Below are 23,305 nucleotides of genomic sequence, written 5' to 3'. Positions count from 1 at the left end.
CTGTGGGCAGAGAGGCCGTGGATATAAAAGAAATTCGTGCAACTTAAGAAGAAGCAAGCAATCTGCACCCTGATAATAGGAAGGGGCCAATGCAGGAACTGATGGACCCCACTCATCACAGCTTCCAGAGTGTAAAACTATAAACTCATTTTGGAAACTGTTTCCTTTAAGAAGAAAGTAACCCTGGAGTACTCATCTAGCAAAGACCTTCGTAAGGAAGTGTTGTTTCCAGGTTCAGCCAACCAAGCCCCCAGAAGCCACCAAAACCTTGGTCTAAGAGGAGCTAGTACTTCTGAAACTGACAGAGAAACCTAACCAAATATTTCGTCCTCCAGTTGTATGTCAGGTATTTGGCCACAGTAATGTGCTCCTGTAAGTGGAATCACCGGGGTCGTCATTTTATGAGTTGTATTTTCTTTAGCATAATGGTTTCACAGTTCACCCATGGAGTCAGAAACCCCATCCTTCTGAAGGCTGAATAATATTCCCTTGAGCATATATATATATATATATATATATATATATATACATACATATATATATGTGTGTATATATACATATATACATATAAATACACATACACACATGTGTATATATATATCTGTATATATATATATATATATATATATATATATATATATATATATATATATATATATATATCTCATCTGATCATGGACTGTTCTGGTTAAAAATCAGAGGGTCTCAAAACCAAACAAAAAGTCATGAGTGAAGGAAAGGGACCTGTACAGAAAAGAGGGAAGAATTAGGGGTGGGAAAGGAGATAAGAGAGAATGGAGGGGGCGGTCAGAGTAATAGAATGCACTATATACATGTATGAAATTATCAAATAATGAATTGATTCAATAAAATGTCTATTTGAGTGGCATAAAGAAAAGAAGCCATCCTTTCTCATCCACTCAGCTGCTGATGGCTGTTTGAGATAATCCTGCCTCTTGGCTATGATACTGATATGATACGAATGATACCGAAAGGAACATGGATGCATACATACCTATCTCTTCAAGGTCTTGCTCACGGTTCTTGAAGACACGCAGCTAGAAAGGGGGTTGCCACATCATGTGTGGCTCCTTTTGATTTTCTTGTTTGTCCAGCTGCTGTGCCATGTTACCCTCCCACCTACAGCCCAGAGGTCACAACTCCTCCAGATCCAGGTCATTAGCCTTGGCTACCTTCAGTTGTTTGGATTTTCATTTTATGAAGCCATCCAAATAAATGTAAGGTAATGCTTTGTTGTCGTTTGGATTTAAATTGATCTAATTATTAGTGATACTGAAAAGCTGTTCAGATGTCTGTTGATAATTGTATGTTTTCCTTAGAGAACTGTCTGCCCAAAGTCTTTGCCCATCTTTTACTCAACGCCTTGCTGTGTTGTTGAGTTGTGAGGGGTGGCTATAGTTTCCAGCATTCACCCCTCATCAGATATGGTTTGAAAACATTTTCTTCCATTCTGTGAGTTTCTTTTTCAATGTTGCTCTCTCTCTCTCTCTCTCTCTCTCTCTCTCTCTCTCTCTCTCTCTCTCTCACACACACACACACACACACACACACACTTTCCAGTTTGATGTAGCTCCATTGACTATTTTTGCTAACAACCCTTATGATTTTGATGTCACATCAGAAAAGTCACTGGCTAAGTCATGAAGCTTCCTCCCATATATTACTCATAACCCAATGTTTTATAGGTAGGTATCTAATGCATCTTTAGTTAATGTGTGTGTGGCATAACGGTTCAATGTCCTTCTTTATATTTTGATGTCAGTTTATCCAATACCATTTGTTGAAGAAATTGTCCCTCCCCATTGCAGAGCCTAAACTTCCTGTGGATGACCACTAACCACATACATGATGGCTTCAAAGGTATATTAATCATCTGATACCTTCTACAAACCCCATTTATAACAAAAATACCTATGTTATCTTTGGTTTTCTTACCTAATTCCAAACTGACATGTTTAATAGGTTTCCTCACTCCAGCTCTGGCTGTTGATAGTTCTTGGTACCCAAAGTCTTCCTTTAATCTTAGAAACCTCCAAGACTCTTAAAGGGCACAGTATACTCGGGATTGACCCAAGCTTTTATAAGTTATTTCACTGGTGACAAATAATATTTTGAATTCTGAGAGAGTAACTTGATTTCTTAATGGGAAATACAATACTTAGGAAAGGAAGCAATTTTTCAAAGACTTGAGGGTGATTTAAAGCATGGTTGCTTCCTCAACCGAAAGCTAGTACCGAGTGGTGTCAACACTATGTGACAGAAGATATTTTAAAAAAAAATGGGGTAATATTTTATTATATGAGCCCTTTCTACGTTCCCTAGGCTGGGCTTGAACTCGCAATGTAGAACTGGTTTCAAATTCTCAGTCCTTTTACCTCTGCCTTCAGGTACTAGAGTTACAGATACACCTCACCAACACTAAAAAAATGGGAGACTTTCTAAAACTCTGATGAAATGAATCAATGTCAATGAGTACTGTTCTGAAAAAATGAATTCTGAAGCAGTCCTCTGTCCTTCCTGTGGCACACAGTAGAGACCTGTAACTTGGTGGGTACCTGGGAACCTATTAAGTACCTTATGCTTACTTGGGGGATTTATATTAATGTGCAAGCCTCAGTTCTTGGGGACATATTGTCTTGAATGTGCTTGGTCTCCATGCATTCATGAAGACAAATTCTCCTGTCAGAGAATCAGAGGCACCTGTCCTACCTGACCGATGAATGACGGGGATGGATGGGTGAGGGCTGCGAGATTTCTCACAATGTTTTATTTTACCCAGGAATCACTGAATTCCCACACTTACAAAGTCCCATTTCCTTCGCCCCTCAGTTACAAATCAAAGAATGCCAGGCCAAAAGAACATGGCTTCCGTTTTGATTCGTAATGGTAAATAAGGCACAGACAGGGGTGATGCATGTCCGAAAGTTACAGAGCAGGTTAATAGCAGAGCCAGGACAAAACGCAGAGTGAATTGCACAGAAGCAGTAGGAAGAGGAACAGAGAAAGCTGCTTACTGGCTCTAGAGAGTTGCAGAGCATTACAGATACACAGACATCTCCTTGTCTCATTCAAAGAATGTTAAGGCTGAGTGAAAGATCCACAGTCTAGACATAAATGTGCGTGGACATGCCTGCATGTGCATGCACACGCATGCATGCACACATGCACACATGCAGGAAGAAAACAACTAAAAGGTTCTGAGGGATGGCCAGTTCACTTCTTGGTAGGAAAACTGAGAACTGAAGAGTGAGTCGGCACAGCAAAGGAGGAACATAAATCTTAGGGCGTTCTGCAGAAAGCAAGAGCCTTGAAAAGTATCAGTAGGAGCCACTGAACAGGCTTTGGGTCCAATCCTGCCAGTCCTTTGCTCCTTCTGTGACTAAGGGCAAGATGTTTAATCGCTCTGTACCTCAATTTCTGCATCTGTGAGAGGGGGAATCACAAGAGTAATTAAGCAACACTGGGTTTCTATGATCCATCCAGTGGAAACATTTAAACAGCCTGGTATATAATAAGTGCCCAATACATACCAGTTGTTATCATCAGCAAAAAGAAACATCCCCGTGGGCAAAAGGACAGTTGGCACAATAAATTCCAACAAGTCATGGCAGGACTGGCCAAGAGAAATATGATGAGAACCATCATGGAATTTTAAACACTCTAGTTGCCATATCTAAAAGGTTAAAAATGTGTATGATCGATTTTAATAATTTTACCATACCCCAAATATCTAAACTCATATGGAACACATAATTGTCATTAAAATCACCACATAGAATGTTTTATGTCCTCTTTTGATGACGAAACCTTTGAAACAGGTGTACATTTTAGATGTATTAAGACTAGCCATATTTCAAGACTTGGTTGCCCATGTAGCTATGGCTCCTATATTCTATGTTCAGGTCCAGGATAGCCTCAAATGAGATGGCAATTGACTATTGAATTTTCCAGATTATTGGACTATGTTTTATAGAGATGCCTCAGCAGTCTTATGCTCACTAAATTCAAAGAAACTATTTCTACTAAGCAATTTTCTTTTCTTACCAAATCGCTCAGTAATTACAATGATAATTCAAATCACTATCACTTCCACAGCTTTAAAAAAGCTGCCTCCTTGATAGGAAAGATGGAGCATACACTCAGAAGGGAAGTTCACTCAAAGGGATCCTGGACCCTAGAGTGGCAGTCCTGTCACGTGAACAGTCGAAGAAGTCACAGGACTGGAAGGATGTTCAGCCATGGCTGTCAACAAGCTGTCCGGAGAACAGTGCTGTCAAAGCAGCAGGAGGTTGGAGGGCCCAGGGAAGCTCATCTCTCCCTCGTCCTGTTCAGGGAGTTTCTGGGACATGGCTGCTCCCATGATGCTGACACTAAGCAGAAGGTAAGCTTATTATGCCCACATTTCCACCTTGACAGACTTAGTCAACACCACAAACCGGCGGAATCAACCCTAGTCATTAAATCAGACTTAACATTCTTGGAACAAAGTATTTGCTGTGTTCAAGCATAAGGATCTGAGTTCTAATCCCTAGCACCCAGATAAAATCTGGATATGGCACCACGTGTCTGTAACCACAGGGCTGTTACTAGAGACAGGGGAATCCCTAGAGCCCACAGACCAGCTAACATAGCTGAATTGTTGAGATTTGGGTTCAATGAAGGATACTGTCTCAAAAAAACAAAGGTGGAAAGCAACTAAAAAAAAAGACACCCTGTATCAACCTCTGGCCTCCATTCACAAGCAAACTCACATACACATATGCACACACCCACTAAGAAATACACAGACCACACATACACACACATGTTTATCTTAATGTGAAAAAAGAACATTTTCAGTAAACCATTCTTCCCATTTCAGTGAGAAGCCTACAAAAATTTAAATTAATATATAAATTTTTAGGTGTATAAATTAGTTCCTCCCCCCTTCTCTCTCTCTCTGGCTTTTCGAACCTGTCCTAGAACTAGCTCTTGTAGACCAGGCTGGCCTCACACTCACAGAGATCTGCCTGCCTCTGCCTCCCGCAAGCAGGGATTAAAGGCCTGTGCCGCCACCACCTGGCACAGCTCTATTTTTATATTTAGTATTTAATTATAAATATGAAAGACATAATTGAAGCTAGAGATAGTTGTGCCCACCTCACTCAGTTGTGCCTATCCCAACACTCAGAAGACCAAGGCAGGATTCTGAACAAAAGGCCAACCTCAGTTCCACGGGATAACTGATCTCGAAACAACCCTAACAAAAACACATCTCATAAAGTTACTTATTGGTTGAAAAACTAATTGTGGTGCAAAATATCTGGGATCATAATGCAGAAACTCAAATCCCAGCTCCTCTATTTCAAATATTTCAGGGTATTAGAGAACATTCACTCATTTCTATAACAAGAGAAATAATATTCAGCTATCAGTGTTGTTGAGATATTAAATAATAACACACAAACAACTTAGACTATTGATCATCAAACAGTATACATATTAAGGGGAAGAATGTTGGTTGTTGCCGTCTCAACATTATAATATTCTTTTTAAAATGTATTCCTTCAGGAATTCTGTCTGTCTGTGAACACTGGACCTGGACCTGAGATGCCAGAAGAGGGTGCCCTGGAGCTGGGTGCCATTTACAGATGGATGTAGGTTACCATGTGGGTGTTGGGAATGGAACCCAGAACCTCTAGAAGAGCAGCCAGTGATCTTAATTGCTGAACCACCTGCTCAGTCCTGATTTTTAAATTCTTTATTAAAACTGTCCATATGCATTCTGGACATCAGAGTCCACCACTGAAATATCTGAATGACCCATGCATATAACTCTTAATTCTAATTCTACCGTCTCGGTTACCACTCTGCTGCTTTAACCCATACCCAAGATGAATGTGCTTATACAGAGGACAAGTGTATTGTGGGTAAGAATTTTGGAGGTTTCAGCCTGTGTATTAGGCTGTTCCTGTTGTTTTGGGCCTACAGTGAGGCAGTACATCTGGTAGGGAGCACATAAAAAGGCAAAACCTTGTGTTCCAGGAAGTTAAAAGGAAAGGAAGAAGAGATGGGGGTGGAGAAGGAAGAGGAAGACATAGAGGAAGAGATGGAAGAGGATGAGAAGGAGGAAGAAAAAGAGAAGAAGGTAAAGAATAGAAGGGGAGTAGAAAACAGAAAGAGGGAGAGAAGATGAAGACTGAGGTCCCACTATCCCTTCAAGGACAGGCCTCCAACACCCTAAGACCACTTCCTAGCACTTCCCACTGAAGGTTCCACCAACTCCCATTAACCCCATGCTGAGGACCAGACCTTGGACCTGGATGGGGCGGGAGTGGGGGACTGAAGATCAAAACTCTCCCATATACTGCTGAGCATGTGACACATCTGGAATCCAGGTATGATGTCACTAGAAGCCCACATATCAAAATAGCCATCCACCTGTGCGCTGAAGCAGATGTGTTACCCTGTTTATCTAGCAGATGCGCATTCTGAACACTGCAGGATGCTTTCTTGCTGCTCGAAGCAATCCTTAGGACACTCGTTTGTAACAACAGCTCGCCGTCCTTATTACACAGTCATATCCGCTGCTATAATTACTAAACCTGCACTCAATTTCCTGCCCATTTTTTCTACCAATTCTGTGATCCCTATAAACATCCCAAACTAGCACTGATTGGGGTCATCACAGGCTAATGCAGTTTTCCCAATTAATTGTGGAGTCCCAGGTACACAGGAGACCATCTCATAAGATGAGATGCTTCGTAAGCAATTTTCTGAGAGCCGTCGGAGACAAGGGCTGTCTTCTGTCTGTGTTGGAAGCCTGGCACCTTTATGCATTGTTCTCCGCCGCCATTTCTTTGGTGCTGGGTTGATTTAACTAGTACCCTAGCACACAAATACTAAATGTCTCATCTACCCAATAGGGCAGCAGGTCATCGTGGAGGCCCAACTGAATCTGCATACAGTAGTGGGAGAAGAGATGGGTGACACATCAGTCAGGGGACTGCAGAAGTAGTTGGAATCTGTATCCCTAGAGAGCGAGGCTGGACCCACCCAGAGTTCCTGAGGATGAATCCTTGCTCAAGCACATGCCAGTGGTGACTCTAGACGAGCCATTCAAGCTGTCTGTGCCCAATTCTCCTCATTTTCAAGCTGTAGATAATAATATGTACTTAAGAAGAATATTTTAGGGATTACATTGGTGTATGTCTTTAATCTGCTTAGTATAGTACCCTGCTGCAAGATAACTATTATATAAATACCACTCCCCTATGATCAGGACAAATATAATAATCTGTATAATATATATGTATCTGTATATTTATAATTACTGTCCATCTATGCTCTCTCTGTCTTCATCTTCTGTCATTTAGCACCCTCTTTCTTTTTTTCTCTTATTCTCCTTCCTTCTTCCTTTTTCTTTTCCCTTTCAACACATGCCAATCTGTAAATAGTGATATTTGGAAGAGTTGAGACAAAAACAAGAAAGAATTAACACATATATACAAACCAGTCATTTTTTAAAAGATTTAATATACAATATTTTATCATTAATGAGGGAAGACAAATGGAAGAGAAACTGAATGAAAATCTAGGAAGATGGAGTTTTGAGCCCATCAGTAGTGATATTAGGATAAAGAATATTATTAGTGATATCAGGATAAAGACCATGTATCTGGGCTATTTTAGCATTAATAATTTGAAAGGAGCAATAAATGAGATTGGGATGTACAAATCTTTTTCCCAGAGAGTCCCTCCCAAATTTTACTCCCCATTATTTTGATTGTTTGTCCCACTTCAGTAGGATGGAAGGAAATATCCCCAAAATTCTTTTACCTGGTCTACGAATTCAAGGAACAACAGAAAACAAGCCCCAAGTGACCTTCAAGGATGAACCAGCTGATGCTCCTCAGTACAACCTCATCCAGCAAACAGCACACACTCAAACTGTGAAGGCCACAGGGCTTCTGAGAATATGAAAACATCAGAGCTGAAAATGCTTCTGAAACCACTTTCCCTCGACTCCACTAATATCCCACTACCCATGGAGTCCACATGTGCACCACCATGTGCTCAACGCGGGAAACATGAACATCAGTCCGGGTCTTGAAGAGGCTCTCGGCCCTAGTGCAGCACCAGATACAACATCCAGTGAGAAACTCAACAACAGAAGCACAATGGAGGAAAAAAAAGTGCTTAGAAGAGTCCAGGCAGGCCTGCTAGAAGAGGTGGGCTCTGATAGGCTAAGATGGGCATGGTGTATACTCTAGCCAAATGGCTCAGTAAGTACAGCAAATATATGATAGTATGACACGTAGGGATTGTGGCTAACAAGAAAAGTCAACTATGACTTTCTCAAAACTAGAAATGGTCTCGAAGAATGCTGTCACATGTCATAAAGAGAAGAAGACCAATCTTTTAAAAAGCAGACTATAAAACAGTTCTGGCTGGCCAGTAAGCAACATCTTTTAGTTCCAGCACTGTGGTCAGGCACTACCACTCTCCCATGACACCCAACTCTCAAGCTCTGGATGCTGTTCAAGAACTCCTAAATAAAATCCATGGTAGGACAGTCCAGATGGCTGCATCCAGGTTACCTGTGCAGCCACCTCAGACTGTTAGTTGGTACTTGAGTGTCTAGCTCTATAATTTTCCAAGGTTCATATCAATGGGAGATTGTTAAAATTACCTAGCAAGATGGTCTTCCAAAACCAGACACAGAGAAGATAGATAGATAGATAGATAGATAGATAGATAGATAGATAGATAGACAGACAGATAGATAGATAGATGGAAAGATGGAGGAAGGAAGGGAGGAAGGAAGGAAGAAAGGAAGGAAGGAAGGAAGGAAGGAAGGAAGGAAGGAAGGAAGGAAGGGAGAAAGGGAGAAAGGGAGAAAGGGAGGGGAGGAGAGAAGGAAAGAAGGAAGGGAGGGAGGAAGGAAGGAAGGAAGAAGGAAGGGAGGGAGGGAGGAAGGAAGGAAGGAAGGAAGGAAGGAAGGAAGGGAGAAAGGGAGGGGAGGAGAGAAGGAAAGAAGGAAGGGAGGGAGGAAGGAAGGAGGAAGGAAGGAAGGAAGGGAGGGAGGGAGGGAGGGGGGAGGGAGGGAGGGAGGGAGGAGGGAAGAAAGAGGTTGAAAAGGTAGAAGAAGCTAGCCTTTAGGGTGCATGCCAGAGTTATATCATGAGAACACCCAGGCCAGTGGTAGGGCTCGGTGAGTTAAAGCTTGTTATGCAAGCCCGGTGATCTGAGTTCATCAGAACCCACAGTAGAAGGAGAGATTCAACTCTGGAAACTGCTCCTCAACACCCCCACTCTGGCAAGTGTGTGCGTGCACACACACACACAATAAGTAATACTGCAGGGGAGAGATGACTCGGTGGATGAGGTACTTGCTGCATTTCCATGACTGGAGGCTGGATCCCCAACATCCATATAACAGGCACAGCAGTAACCTATGGTCCTGAGAGTCACAAATAGGAGATGAAGAAGGGCAATTTCCAGGCATGCCGGATGACTAGTCTAGCAAAACTGGTGAGCTCTGGATTCAGCAAGAGCTCTGCCACAGCAAAAAAGCCAAGAGCAGTGATCAATCCCGAAAGATAACCCATGTCCCTGGCCTCCACAAATACACATGCACATACAGGCAAGTTCATAAATGCACACACATACACATAAGCAGGCACATACACACATACATGCATGTACACACGTTTATATGTGCACACACATACACACACAACCACACACACATGCATGCATGCTCACATGCACACCCACTCATATATACATGCACAATGACACATACTCAATTAATTTGATAGTTACATGTTAAATCCCAGCATTGCAGTGACAGATACAAGTAAGATGTTGACCTTGTCTGCAAATCAACAAAATCTAGCTTGGCACACAGACCATGAACAAACCAGCAATCCATCTAATCAACGTTGGCAATCCCATGATGCTCTGCATAGGTGACGCCCATCTTGGCATAAATAATTCCTTCAAAAACACTGCGGAGAGTCTCCATCCATCTAGCAATCAAGCTATGAGCTATTCCGTTACTCTGAGCCGACCGCCATTAGCTCCCAACTCCTCTGCTGCTTTAGAATTCACAAAGCGTTTTCCCAACCAGGTTTGACATGGGGATCGTGTTCTTCCCCGTATCTTATAAATAACGCGCAACCATTCTGGTTTAGGGGTACATGAGGGAACACACAAACATATTCCACTGAAAGCAAGTTTGGTAAGTCCTACTGGAGAAGATTACCCCGGTGTATGCACACAAAGAGTGCCTGCAATGTGGTTTAGACGTAAATACAAGGAACTTAAATATGCAATGAGCCTGGGATGTTAAATAAACTGTGGAACAGCCGTTGGAATGGAAAACCCTGAAGCTTTTAGAAAACATGATTTGAGAAATATTTAATGATATGGGAAAACACTTTTCAAAAAGTATAGGAAGAAACATATTTATGTGTATTTGTATGCATGCATGACTTCTACTTTGTTCTCTGTGGCCATGTCTATTGTGTATATTCCCCGGCATGAATATGCATTGTTTTTGCCACCATAAATCACACTGCAAATAGAAATCATTTTAAAAGATACTCAGTTGATGACAGAAACATGCACACAATTTATATCTCATTGGCCAGGATTCCAAGCCTGCCTCCCCCTGCTGTGGAGATCACGTGATCTTGGACCAGTTACTTAGTTCTCTGGGACCCAGTACACTCCAAGATGAAAAGGTAACAGTAGCATGGAACTCCTGGGGGTGTTGAAAAGTAGATCAAATAGGGTATGGAAAAATGCCTAATCTAATTCTTGGTTAGAGGAGGCACAAAGTAAATACCAGCTTCTAGCCTTTCCAATGCCTTTGGATAAATAAATTCCTGTGTGGAAAAGGTGCCCTGGGCATGGGGGCTGGGCAGTGTGGCTGGGCAGGGGCACTGATATGGGATTTACTGGGCTTCAGCTTTCTTAACTACCACAAACTGGTAACCAAAGTCAAGAGAAACCTGTTCTATCCCAGGTCTGTAGGCCAAAAGTTCAGAATCACGCTGAACTATGTTCCCACTAAAGGCTCCAGGAAGGCAGCCTTTTCTACATTGGCTAGGCCCTGCCTTTCTCTGGCCACCACTGGCCTTCCTTGGTTAGTAGAAACATTACTCCAATATCTGCCTTTATCTTCATATGGTCTTTTCCCCTGGGTATCTGTGTGTCTCTGCCCCATGAGCTGGTTGGGTTTTGTCAGCTTGACACAAACTGAGACATATCTGAAAGGAAGAAACCACAACTGAGAAAATGCCTCCATGAGATTAGCCAATAGGCAAATCTCTGGGACATTTTCTCAATTACTGATTAACGTGGAAAGGCTCAACCCATTATAGGAGTTGCCAACCAAGGCAGGTGGCACTGAATGGTTTAAGGCAGGTGAGCAAGCCATGAGAAGCAAGTCGTCAAGTAGGGTTGCAAGGGCTTCTGCTTCCCGCCTCTAGGTTCTGGCCCTGAGTTCCTCTGACTTCCCTCAGTGAAGAACAGCAACCCGGGCATTGTAAGATAAATTAAACCCTCTCCTCTGCAAGTTGCTTTTGGTCATGCTGTTTTCTCACAACAATAGAAACCCTAACTGGACCTCCTGTTTGCCATATTAGACTGACACCCCATATAACCAGTATGTCTTCATCTTAAAGAAGTCAGGGAAATAAGGACTCCAAATCATTTCCAAACAAGGTCAAAGGCACGAGTACCAGCATTTAGAACTTTTCCATGCCCTCTGAAAAAGCATAGTTCAGTCCATAGCTGATGGCAGTCCTTGATAAATATTAGCAGAAAGGTGGAGACAGGTGGCCTACAGGGTCAAGGGCATGATAGGGAGCCCAGAGCCATGGTGGAAGTGTATCTACTTCCACAGGAGACTGATGGGTAGAAGTGGGCTGGTTGCAGGGTGTCCCATGTTCTTCCTGGATTATCTCCAGCTCCCATCCTTTCCAACGTTCTATACAGGCAACTACTAAACTCGGTATCTCTCTGTTCTCCCTGGACGTGTGTGGTCCAGAGAGAAGCTACTTAAAGTCAAGGTTGCTTTCTTCTTTCCTCCAGTTCTCAAAAAGTTTAAAGTTACTGTACAGAGTTTGCCATAGGCTATGGAAAGGCAGGGACCGAAGGATGCATTTAGGGGGAGGCAAGTGGGGGAGGGAGGAGGTTTCCCATCCTGGCAGGATTCAGAGAAGGACTTGCTAGAAAGGCCAAAGACAGGATGGTGAGTGGGAACCAGGACCCGCTAGTCCCAGCAAAAGGCTCCCAGCCTCAGAAAGAAGCAGAATGGGGAAGGCTTTCTTAGTTGGGGTTTGTGTCTATGACTGTGAAGAGACACCATGACCACAGCAACTTTTAAAAAGGAAAATGTGCAATCAGGGCTGGCTTACAGTTTCAGAGGTTTAGTCCATTGTCATCGTGAAGGGAAGCATGATGGCATGCATGCAGACATGGCGCTGGAGAAGGAGCTGAGAGTTCTATATCTTGATCCATAAGCAGAAGGACACTATGTGCCCCATTGAGTGTAGTTTGAACATACGAGACCCTTATGGGGGCCATGTATATTCAAACCAGCACAAAGGGATTTAGGGGAGGTAGCAGAAGACTTCCTAATGAAATCATAATGGCCAGCATAAGTCTCAAGATATTCACAGAATAAAAGAGTAAAATTTAAGATATCAACTCCCTGTGGGATCAGAGTCAAAGCTAAGGTGATGTAAAGATGAGATATGAAGAATTTCTTGTACACACAGACATGTGGCCTGAGAGTCACAGACTGTGGGCCTGGAGATGTAGCTCTGTGGGTAAACAACTTGCCGTGCAAGCATGAGGTCCTGGGATGGAGCTCTAGAACCACATAAAGAAGCTCAGTGTGTTAGCATGAGTATAGAATTTCAGCCCTGAGGAGGTAGACAAAAGGAGATGCCTGAGGCTTGCTGGCCGGGGAAAGGAGAAAGATCCTCTGTAAAAATGAAGCAAGGTAGAGGACAACTGAGGAAGATACCCAAGACTGACCTTCAGATGCACACCCAAGCATGTGGACACATACCATCTCAATGTACCAACTGATGCGAGTGTGCTCATGTTAGCCCACAGACAAACACATACACACACACACGGCACCTACAACACATGCATTGTTATGCCCCTTCCTCTGGATAAATCTTTGGACCACTGTGTGGAAACCTTTAGTTCATGCCAAGCATAAGGATCTGTGGCAGCTACAGTTAGATAAGACAGTGCCCTAGAGAGGGTTTGTGGGTGTTGCAAGCCTTACTCTATTCCTCTGTGATGGAGCCACAGACATGATGCATGGAAAGCCGGTTTGAAGCCTGGAATGCTAGCCCAAAGACTTCTCCATGGAGAAGGTGGGGAAGAGTGTGATGGGGGACAGTACTGGATTCGGGGAGCTGAACTACAGGCAGTGCATTCTGGGAAGTGGGAAGCTTCTCTTGCCTGTGTGACTCACACCAGAGCAGCTGCTAAAAGTCTCCCCCTTGTGAAGTAGCACTGGGTACCAGTGAGCTTGAGGGAGGCACGGGATCTCAGGTGGTCCTACTCTTAGATTTCCATAGGGTTCAAGAACAAGGAAAGAGTCTGGGGCCGCTAACACTGCCTGAAGCCCACCTAGGCTGACCATTCACACTCACCCAGCCATCTCCAGAGAGCTCTCAAATGGATCTTCCAGTGAGAAGTGAGAAAACTGGGACAGGAGCACTCAGGAGCACCCAGGTACCAGCATCACTCAGGAGCACCCAGGTGCCAGCATCACTCAGGAGCACCCAGGTACCAACATCACTCAGGAGCACCCAGGTGCCAGCATCACTCAGGAGCACCCAGGTACCAGCATCACTCCACTCTGGCACAAGACTGGAAGAAGCTAATGTGCACTGTGGTTTGAATCTGAAATATCTCTAGAAGGCCCACATGTGAAGACTTGGTCTCCACTGCGACATTCAGAAGTGGGAATTTGGAGAAGTGACTGAACCACAAGGGCTTCACCCAGGGGATTCGTTTATTGATAGATTGACCATTGAATGGCCTACTAGCAAATAGGGGGGAACTGAGAAAGCTGAGCCAGACGGAGGGACAACCATCATTGAACATGTGACTTCTTCTCTCTGTCTCCTTGCTTCCTGGACTCCACGCAGGGAGGCATCCTCTGTCTCGTACCCTCACTGCCATTGCGTTCTGCCAGACCTACCTCAGGACCAAAGCCATGGATCCACTTCACCTTGGCCTGAGCCCTAATAAATGTTTCTTCCTTTAAGTTGGTTCTCTTAGGTGTTTTCCCGCAGCTGTTGCGAAGCTAACATGGGGTCTATAACAAGGGCTTTGAAAACAAAGAACAGGAGGTGACAATCACATACCCAAGGAAATCTCCTTCAGTTGTGCAGTGAGGAGAGGTGTCTATGGGAAGCTGCACGAGCCAAGACTTGAAGAGGATGATAAATGATAGAGAAAGGCTTTCCAGTGAGCAGGGGAGCATGCTCGAGGGTCCTGTGCCAGGGAAGAATGCGACATGTCCAATCACCAGGCCAGCCAGGGTATCTGGATCACTGAGAGGTAAGGAACGGTGTTTGAAAAAAGATGGCATTAGATGGCCCAGGACTGGATAGGTCTCACAGTGTGTGGATCACAGTCTACTTAAAGGCCAAGCCACTAAAGAGATTAAGCTCCAAAACGACATGATCCTATCCATTCAGGCCAAGTATGACACAGAGCCTGTCGCCCAGAGGGGATCAATAAACAGCAAGGGCCATCTGAATAAACAGACTCAAGCTAGATTTCCGAAGAGATGGAAAGTACTGGGCCACAGAACATGATAAGATTCCGGCCGCTGCCTGCAAGAACAGCTTCTCCCCTCATCCAAATTCGCTTCCACGCCTCTCAGCCTGAGCAGCACACAGAGCCGCTGAGATCCACAGGCGCCCCTGACAGACTCATTTCAGCGATCACTATCAAATGCCTCTATTAGGAATGCTCAGAAGATTGTATTAGCATGATCCAATATTTACAAAATGACACTCTGCTGTAATAAGGGCCCAAGAAAATTAAGATTAGAAGTAATCATCATGCCTCAGGGAGGAGAAGTAGGAGGGGAGGAGGAGGCATCCATCTTGCCAGGTTGCTGCCCAGAACCTTGGCTTTCTTCTCTGTAAAATGGGAAGGATAGTAGGAAGAAAACACGATTGGGATAAGCATGTGATCAGGAAGAAGAGTGCCAAAGGCCTCTAAACTGTAGCTCGCATCTTTGTTACTAACCACTTCAGTACGCAACCCCATCCATGCCCGCTTCCAGCACATTGTGACGTGGATGCTCCATCTGTCACACCACATCCCGCAGCTGCAGACGATGCAGCTGTGAACAAGGCTACTGTGGTCCCCAGTAACATGGGAGACGTTAGTCACAATGTGGGGATCTTTACCAAGAGCCACCCCAGACTGAATGGGAAGAAGTCACAATGGCAGGGCAGACTGGAGGGAAGGGCTTCCTGGGAGCGCCGTGTGCGAGCTCCTGAGGCAGGGGAGTCAGAGTTTGCCAGCAACTGACAGGAGCCCATGTGAAGCAACACAGGGGAAGCAGAACTGGTCAGGGCGGAAGCTGAGGCAGGTTAAGCTGTCAGGGTCTTGAGGAGACAGCAGGACTCTGTCATCTCAGAGCAGCAAGAGACCTCAAAATTTTGGAGAGAGAAACTGCAGAGGGAGGAAGGGGCAAGGGAATGGACGGCTCTGTATCTCACCAGAATCTCTTTGGCTTCTGTACAGATTAAACTCAAAAGAATGACTCAAAGAACCAGAACAAAGGTCCCCAGGTTCCCAAAAGAGAGGCAGAGGTGATCTGCACCAGAAGAATGAGAGTCTAGGCAAAGAAACCAGACATACCAGTGATGGAGTCAGAACTGGGGAGACATTCAGATGAAGAGACTACCACACGGGGGACGGGAGAGACAAATAGAGCCACTGGCTTCTGAATCATTCCAGAAAGTGCATAGACATGAAAGGGGAAAGGGTGAATTAAGAGTTCACTTTTAGCTAGACATATTGGTAGACATTAGCAACCCCATCACTTAGGAGGAAGAGCTCAAGTTCTATGTTATCTCAGGAAGGAAGGAAGGAAGGAAGGAAGGAAGGAAGGAAGGAAGGAAGGAAGGAAGGAAGGAGAGGGAGGGAGGGAGGGAGGGAGGGAGGGAGGGAGGGAGGGAGGGGGAAGGAAGGCTAATTTTGAAAATGTTGGATCATGACACACTACATGATTTTGAGTGGGTTAAAGATATACAGATATGTGCATGAATATACACACACTCACACACACATGAATGCATACAAATGCACACATATATGCACTTAACACTCATGTATATATACATTTACACACTGATGCATACACACGTGGATGAATGCACAACCATCGCCCATACACACATGCACACATACATACATATATGCACGCACGTGCATGCACTATAAGATCCAGATTTGATCAATCTCAAAGATGGCCAAGAGAGCAGAGAACATGCAGAGATTGGTGACACACACTGTTAATGCCAGCACTCAAGGGACAGAGGCAGAGGCAGACTGAGTCCTGTGAATTCCACAGCAGTCTGATCTGCATAGTGAGTTCTATGCCATCATTGGAATTAATTAATTAAGCATGAGTGCTTTAGCTTTTGGGATCCTAATGGGATGAATGACTGGGATACTACAGAAATGAAGTCAGCATTACTAAAAACCACAAGGAGGCAACAGATATCGTTTTCCCATGCTGCCTTAGTCATTGGAACATGTGACAACTGATACCTCTGCTCAGACAAAATAAGACCCCATCTAATCTGAAATTTCCAATTTAGCACTTGAGGCTTGTTTCTTTCCTTATAGACAGCCGTGAACTCAAGACCCTCCTGAGAAACAGGCATGACGCAAGCCTCAGTAGGAACCATGCAAATTCAGCCAGGGGTCTCCTGCTTTGGAATCAAGCTCAAAATCAGAGAAGACACTTCTGCCCCTAGATTCTTCTGAGAATCTCCTCTGTCTCCACTTACTGATATCCCAGAAACCCTCTGCCCAGAGTTGAGCAAGAGGACATAGCCGTGGGGGTCACAGATATTGGCATATCTGTGCTCAGATAGAACCTGAAGCAATGGTGTTGGAGAAGCCATGCACGAGGAAAAGTTCAGAACAAGCACAAAAAACTCTAGTTCTTAAGGGCAGGTTGAACTAGCAGAGAACAGGGGTGAGCCTCACGGCAGGCAGAGGGGCTGGTGCAATATAAGACAATGTGTGCGCTACATGGAGGCACTGGCCAGGAAGTCTCCACAGACAACGTCCTCTCGTGTCCTATATCCAATTGGCTTTCCTACTGTTCAAAAGGATGACCTTCACGTCCACAGGGATGTAGGACATCCTGGCTCACATCACCAAGCAACCTTGCTGCTATGCCCTGCCTGATTCACCAACTCTGACAGGGTTCTCTTTGAGTATGTGTATTCCTCCTCCAAATACATCCCCTAAAACCCAGCAGGTTCACCTCTCTCACAGGCCTGCCTCATGCAGCCCCCCATCAAGACTTTACATTGGTTAAATAAGCCTGGTATTTTGGGTGTTAGGGCAGTCATCAAAGCTATAATAATTTAACAGTGGGAACGTCCTGATGTGTACAACTCATGTTTATAGAGAAAAGGAGTAATCTCATCTTTTTCTAAAATGTCATTACCATCAGACTGCACAGCAAAACTCAGTGATACCCTGTGCATAGGCAGAGCTTAAAAATCTCTGAGTAAAAATAATCCCAAAGGTCTCTGGATCCTGATGGTCTGTAATCATCACTCCATTCTAAAGAACTCACTTAGCCTTGCCTGAACACCTCTAAAGATGGGCAATTCACTATCTACATATTAACCTACTATTCTCTCACCTCAATCCATAAAAAGGTTCTTCCCCCATGAGCCACTGCAAAGCCAGCCACCTCCATCTCAGCCCCAAACATGATAGGTCACATACCTGTAGGCACAGCTGGGTCCAGCATTGGCTTCTCCCATGTGTTAATCTGCTCCCAGGTAAACCCATTGGTGCCCAGAGCCACGCTATACCCACAGTTGCTGTAGTGCTCATCAAAGGAACAGCCACCTGCAGACGAAAGAGAGATGGGTAAGTACAGTCCCACGCACGGAGCTTGGCAAGTTACCCCTTCCCCACCAATTCTTCATTTACAGATTTGGATTTTAAACTCTACAGGGGTGTTGGAGGAAAAATAACCAAACCAAAATTGGAGAAGAAAGAAAGAGGAGAAGGAAGAGGAGGAGAAAGAAAAGAGAAGGAAAGAAAGAAAGAAAGAAAGGAGGGAGGGAGGGAGGAAAGGAAGGAGGGAGGAAAGAAAGAACCAAAAGCAGGCAACTGTCAAACTAGATTTTTATATTTGCTTTGGTAATCCCAGAAAAGTTTTTGGCATTGGTGACCCGTCCCCCATTTAAGAAAGTTAATAAGGCTAGTTACATTGATTTCAGTCTGACTTCCTGAGAATATAAACAAGAATGTCTCATTCTGAGTAGGAACAAGGAATACCAGGGCATGCCTCTGTAACAGCTTCCAGCTCCAGGTAAGGGGTGCTGGGATGCTGCGGAACAAACAGGAGCTTCAGAATCCAGCAGGATTACATGACACCTCAGCTTTGTAGAACTGTGAGTTTGGGCCACCTGATTCACACCAGGGGTGGGAGGTGGGGAGTCTCGGTTTCCCCACCAGTGGAAGGGAACACCCACCTTATGATATGTTATTAAATGGATTGACTATGAAAAGTAAACACAGAATTTTTCTACACCCACCCCCTACCTTCTTCCCTGTAAAAGTAGACTGAAAACCCATGCTTCATGGAGTTGGAAGAACAAACTGGTAAAGAATTAGACAACCATGCATTTGGAAGATGAGAAAGTCAACAATGAGAGTGTCTAGGTTTTCCCAAGTTCAAGACATCCGTCATTTGACATTATGCTGTGTCTGTTTCGTATTGGCAAGGATAAACAGCATATATTTGGGTTGGAAGTCCATTCAAGGTGACATCGAATGTGATAAGAGATTAGAATGGAGGCTCCAAGTAGGAGAGCTGCTGTGACCAGAGAGAGTTAACAGGGCCCAGCGGGAGAAGAGCATCTTCACAGGCAGAAGGCCGGAGGAAGGATATCACAAAAGGAGCACAGGCTAGTCCACAGAAGGAGCTGGCACCTGCTAGCCTGAGCCTGCTGTGGCCTCCTGGCTGGTGGTCCACACCCATTCCTATTCTAATCCATCTCTTCCCTGTGTTGTCTCCCTGGTGGTTCAGCACCCTGCCCCCCTCCAAACGCCCATATGTCCCCATCATAAGCTGAGCCACATCCACTGCAGGCCTCAAGTCTGTGCCCTTTTCCAGTTCCTATGTTGGAACTTACCCCTTAGGAAGTGGGATTAAGAGACGGGATTTTGAGGAGGTGATTGGATTATGAGGGTTTGGCTCTCAGGTAGGAGATTTGTGTCCTGATGAAAGAGACCCTAGGGAGCACACTCCCTCCTTCTGCCAAGTGAGCTTTGCAGAAGGAAGGCCAAGAAGAGGACAATGGAATTCATATGCCATGAAAGCAACATGAAAGGATGACAGGAGAGGAACAGGGAGATGGAGGGGGGAGGGGAAGAGGCCAATGGAAAAAACGTACATGTGAAAATGTCATAACCAAACCTGTTATTTTGTGTGATAAACAAAATGAATGAAATGTAAATAAGATAAAAAGGAGACACCTGAGCAGAACGGGCTGACGTCACACCCTACATCAGCTGCTGTTCTGATTGCAGGCTTCTAAACCTTCAGAACTGTGAACAAGTTTTTCTTTCTGTTCATAAATCACCCAGATTAAGGTATTCTGCTATAGTCACTTGAGCAGGTTATGAAAGAACCCCAGTGAATGCTAGGCTCAGCAATAGAGGGCTGGTCCCATTCTGGAAGTGTAGGAGTTGAAGTGTGCTTTGCATTAAATAAAAAAGGAGCCACACAAACACAAACATCTTGAGAGAAACAAAAAGGTAAATAGGTCCAAGAAACACAACAAGAAACTGAAATCTGCAGTAAGGCCAGTGGGGAATTTCTGGGTGGGAAGTTGACTGATGTGCTGGTGGAGAGAAAGATATTTGCTTTACTGTAGTTCTTTGCTAATTCAACAAAGTCCCTTACTAAAGATTAGATATAGTGCTGGCACTGGCTACACGGGAGTTTCCAGAGAGATGTCTGAAGATGATTAGTAAGGCAGACCAGCAATAAATAAGCAAGTTGAAGAATAATTGCAAATGTAAGTGTGTACTCCAGAGGCCATGGTTGGGAGTGGGTGAGAGAATCATGAAGTTGGAGTGGGACAAGATTTCTCAGCATTAATTGGAGGCAGACCTCCACTATGATGGCCCTCCACCATGACAACCTCTCAGAGACAGGGGCTACACACAGAAAGCACCCCTGACCCGCTGTCCTTCTCAGCGTCTCTGACGCTGCAAAGGCCTTTGGTGGCCGAGGCTGCAGGAGGTAGCATTCAAAGACGGAAGGAGTGATGGTGGAATGTTCCTACAAGAGGAGCTTACTGAGAGCAAGCGAAGGCAGCGCCATACTCTGTCCTGAGTCACTGTTTTCTTCAGATATTCAGACCCTGTTTTATACCAGAGTTTATCATTGCTTAAGCGTGTCTTTGATGTCTCACCACAAAACAGTTCTAGATACAGACCCCTGTGTCACACAACATCACACAGACACACACACACACACACACACACACACACACACACACACACACACACACAAAATCATCTACATTTCAGTCAGGCACACAGTCAGGACTTTTCCACAGTGCCCGGATGACCAGTGGATTTTTAAGTTCCCATCTATGCTCTGTGGTGAAACCTAGACAGCAGAGCATCTTTAGGAGATGCCAACTGTTCACCATCCTGCTGCATCAGTCCAGTGTATTTGGAAGGAGGGTGTGCAGTCTGGTGACACTGAGGACAGGGAAAAGAAAGAGCAAAGCAGGGTAGAAGGAGGGAGTTGTGAAACTATACTTTAATTTCCCACATGTCCATCTGCCTAAATGGGGCTATGCGTGACTCTGAGCTCCTGATTCCCTCTGTCAACGGTGAAAGCTTCCCAGCTATGGGACACTGTGTTCTCATAATAAAAGCCAAACTGTCTGAGGAAAATGACAACCAATCCGTGAACACAGATCAGACAAAAGCCTCTGCAGAAATATCCGTGGTGACCCTCATATCCCATAATGAAACACCACCCCTATCTGAGACTACATCCACACAAGGAGTACATGGTGAGTCTCATGAGGATGTTTCTCATAATCCTTCTCAATATAAATTGATAGTATCACCCAAACACACACACCAGGATAAACAAACCACTGGGACCCAGCGCCAACCAATAGAGACACCTCCTCCCTGCTCATGTAGCTGGAGGCAGACAATGTTTCAAACTAGCAAGGAGAGAAAATACACTTAAGGATGATTTCCAGCGCCATCATTCCTGCATTTCCTTCCTCCCAGACAACAGATAAAGAATGAGAGTGATCATGAGCTTAAGACTGGGCCCTGACAGCAGGTGACACGGTCTCTAGAGACAATTTCCCAACCACCCCCATCCATTTCCATGTAGTTTCTGGTATCTAGGAACAAGATGGCCACAAGGAAGCCTCTCATCATAAGATCTAAGTAGTCTAGAATATCAGAAGTAGCTAGGATCCCACAGAAGCCACAGAGATGCAGAAATGGCAGTAAGGCATGGTGCTGTGGACACTAGGAGTCAGCAGGAAAGGAGAAGAGAAGAGAAGAAATCCAAACTCTCCCAAACCCACTGCAAGAAACACTGATCCAACCCCCAAGACCTTATGACTTTTGTAGGTAATGCTGATCATTCAAAAATGACATCTACCTGTCTTCCCTAGAGACCATAACATGAAAGGCCTCGCAATCTCTGTAAGGTATTTGTGGCAGGTCACTTAAGGAAGATATACGATTGGAAAGAATGCCTAAAGAAAACTCATTTGGACACTGACCTCATTCAGACACAAGGAGCACGCAGTGTCGGGTAACTGATGCCAACCTTAGCACAATCATTTGGGGAGGAAATAGCACCTTTGTCTCCACTTCCACCCCAAGAACTAGCTCAGGCTGCCTCCAGAAGCCACCATCAAGCCAGAAGGAGACTCACAGAGTCACAGGAGGACAGGGAAGGGCAGCCACCACCCGAGGACTCTCCTCTTGAGCAGATGAGCTATTTCACTGGACAGGTCGAGGTCAAAATGTGGCAAAAGCCCCAGATGCTCTGATGCAAGTCAAACATAAAAAGTCAACAGAGAAACGGAAGACTGGAGCAAGGAAATTGGATTTTGAAAATCCATTTGGATTTGGTAATGTATAGCATATCAGCATCTGTAAGGGAGTAAAAATAGTGTGGGCTACATACTTTAGGAGACATTAAAGCATAAATAAGGTTTATAGTGCCAATCAGAATTTTTTTTAAACATGAGCTCTTCTTTTGGAAATGAGAGAGGAATAGAATTCAATAAAAATATAAATGTGCCTGCCTCTGCAGTTCTCAGATATGATCCTATGTGTTCCAGAGCAGAATTAAGTTCAGAAGAGGGATGGAAGCTTTGTTACCTTCTGCCGGGTGCCAGGCACTGTATGTGAACTATGCGGATGTCTATGTAAATCTGTTTGCATAGGAAACAGAAAGCCCCAACCCCCTCCCCAAAGACAGAGTTCAGCAAACTTTCCTACAAAGGACCAAATAGTAAAACTCTTGAGCTTTGTGTCTACACAGTCTCTGTCACAACTGCTAAGCCCTGCCATCACAATGCAAAAGCAACCATGGCCAAGACAAAAACAAGCCAGTGTGGCTGCGTTCCCTTAAAACTTCATATATAATAATGGAGGCAGCCTATATTCTGCCAAGAGATTGTCATCTGTCAGTTCTAGCTTTAGGAAAGAAGCAGTGATCTCGGCCTTTCTACGTGGAACCTCGTGGCAGAACTCCCAAGGGACTTACCCAGCTGGAGAAAAAGCATGACATCAGTTAGCAAGAACAACAGCGACACTCCTTTTTATTAACAGCCATTTACGATTAGCCATTACCTACACTATTTTCATCCTGCTGCTCTGTCTACCCCATCCTACAGACGCAGCCTCACGGACCCCGTAGAAGCAGCTCAAACACATGAAGAAGAGGAAGCGGGATGCTCGCCCTGGCACCATG

General features: G+C 44.5%; 1 protein-coding gene across 12 annotated transcripts in view; it reads right to left on the bottom strand.

The window, feature by feature from the left end:
* The window catches only part of Ptprt (protein tyrosine phosphatase receptor type T), a 1,106,759-nt gene that overhangs the window by 787,516 nt on the left and 295,938 nt on the right, over window positions 1–23,305 (bottom strand). For all 12 annotated transcript variants that reach the window (XM_085697063.2, XM_085697062.2, XM_085697064.2 and 9 more), the window contains exon 2: window positions 18,043–18,168. In XM_085697063.2, the coding sequence (XP_085553189.2) occupies window positions 18,043–18,168 (126 nt within the window). The remainder of the gene's footprint in view (window positions 1–18,042; window positions 18,169–23,305) is intronic.

This window comes from Myodes glareolus, chromosome 10, assembly GCF_982192425.1.
Source record: "Myodes glareolus chromosome 10, mMyoGla1.1, whole genome shotgun sequence".
Classification (NCBI taxonomy): domain Eukaryota; kingdom Metazoa; phylum Chordata; class Mammalia; order Rodentia; family Cricetidae; genus Myodes; species Myodes glareolus.
This window is presented reverse-complemented; position numbering and strand designations above follow the sequence as displayed.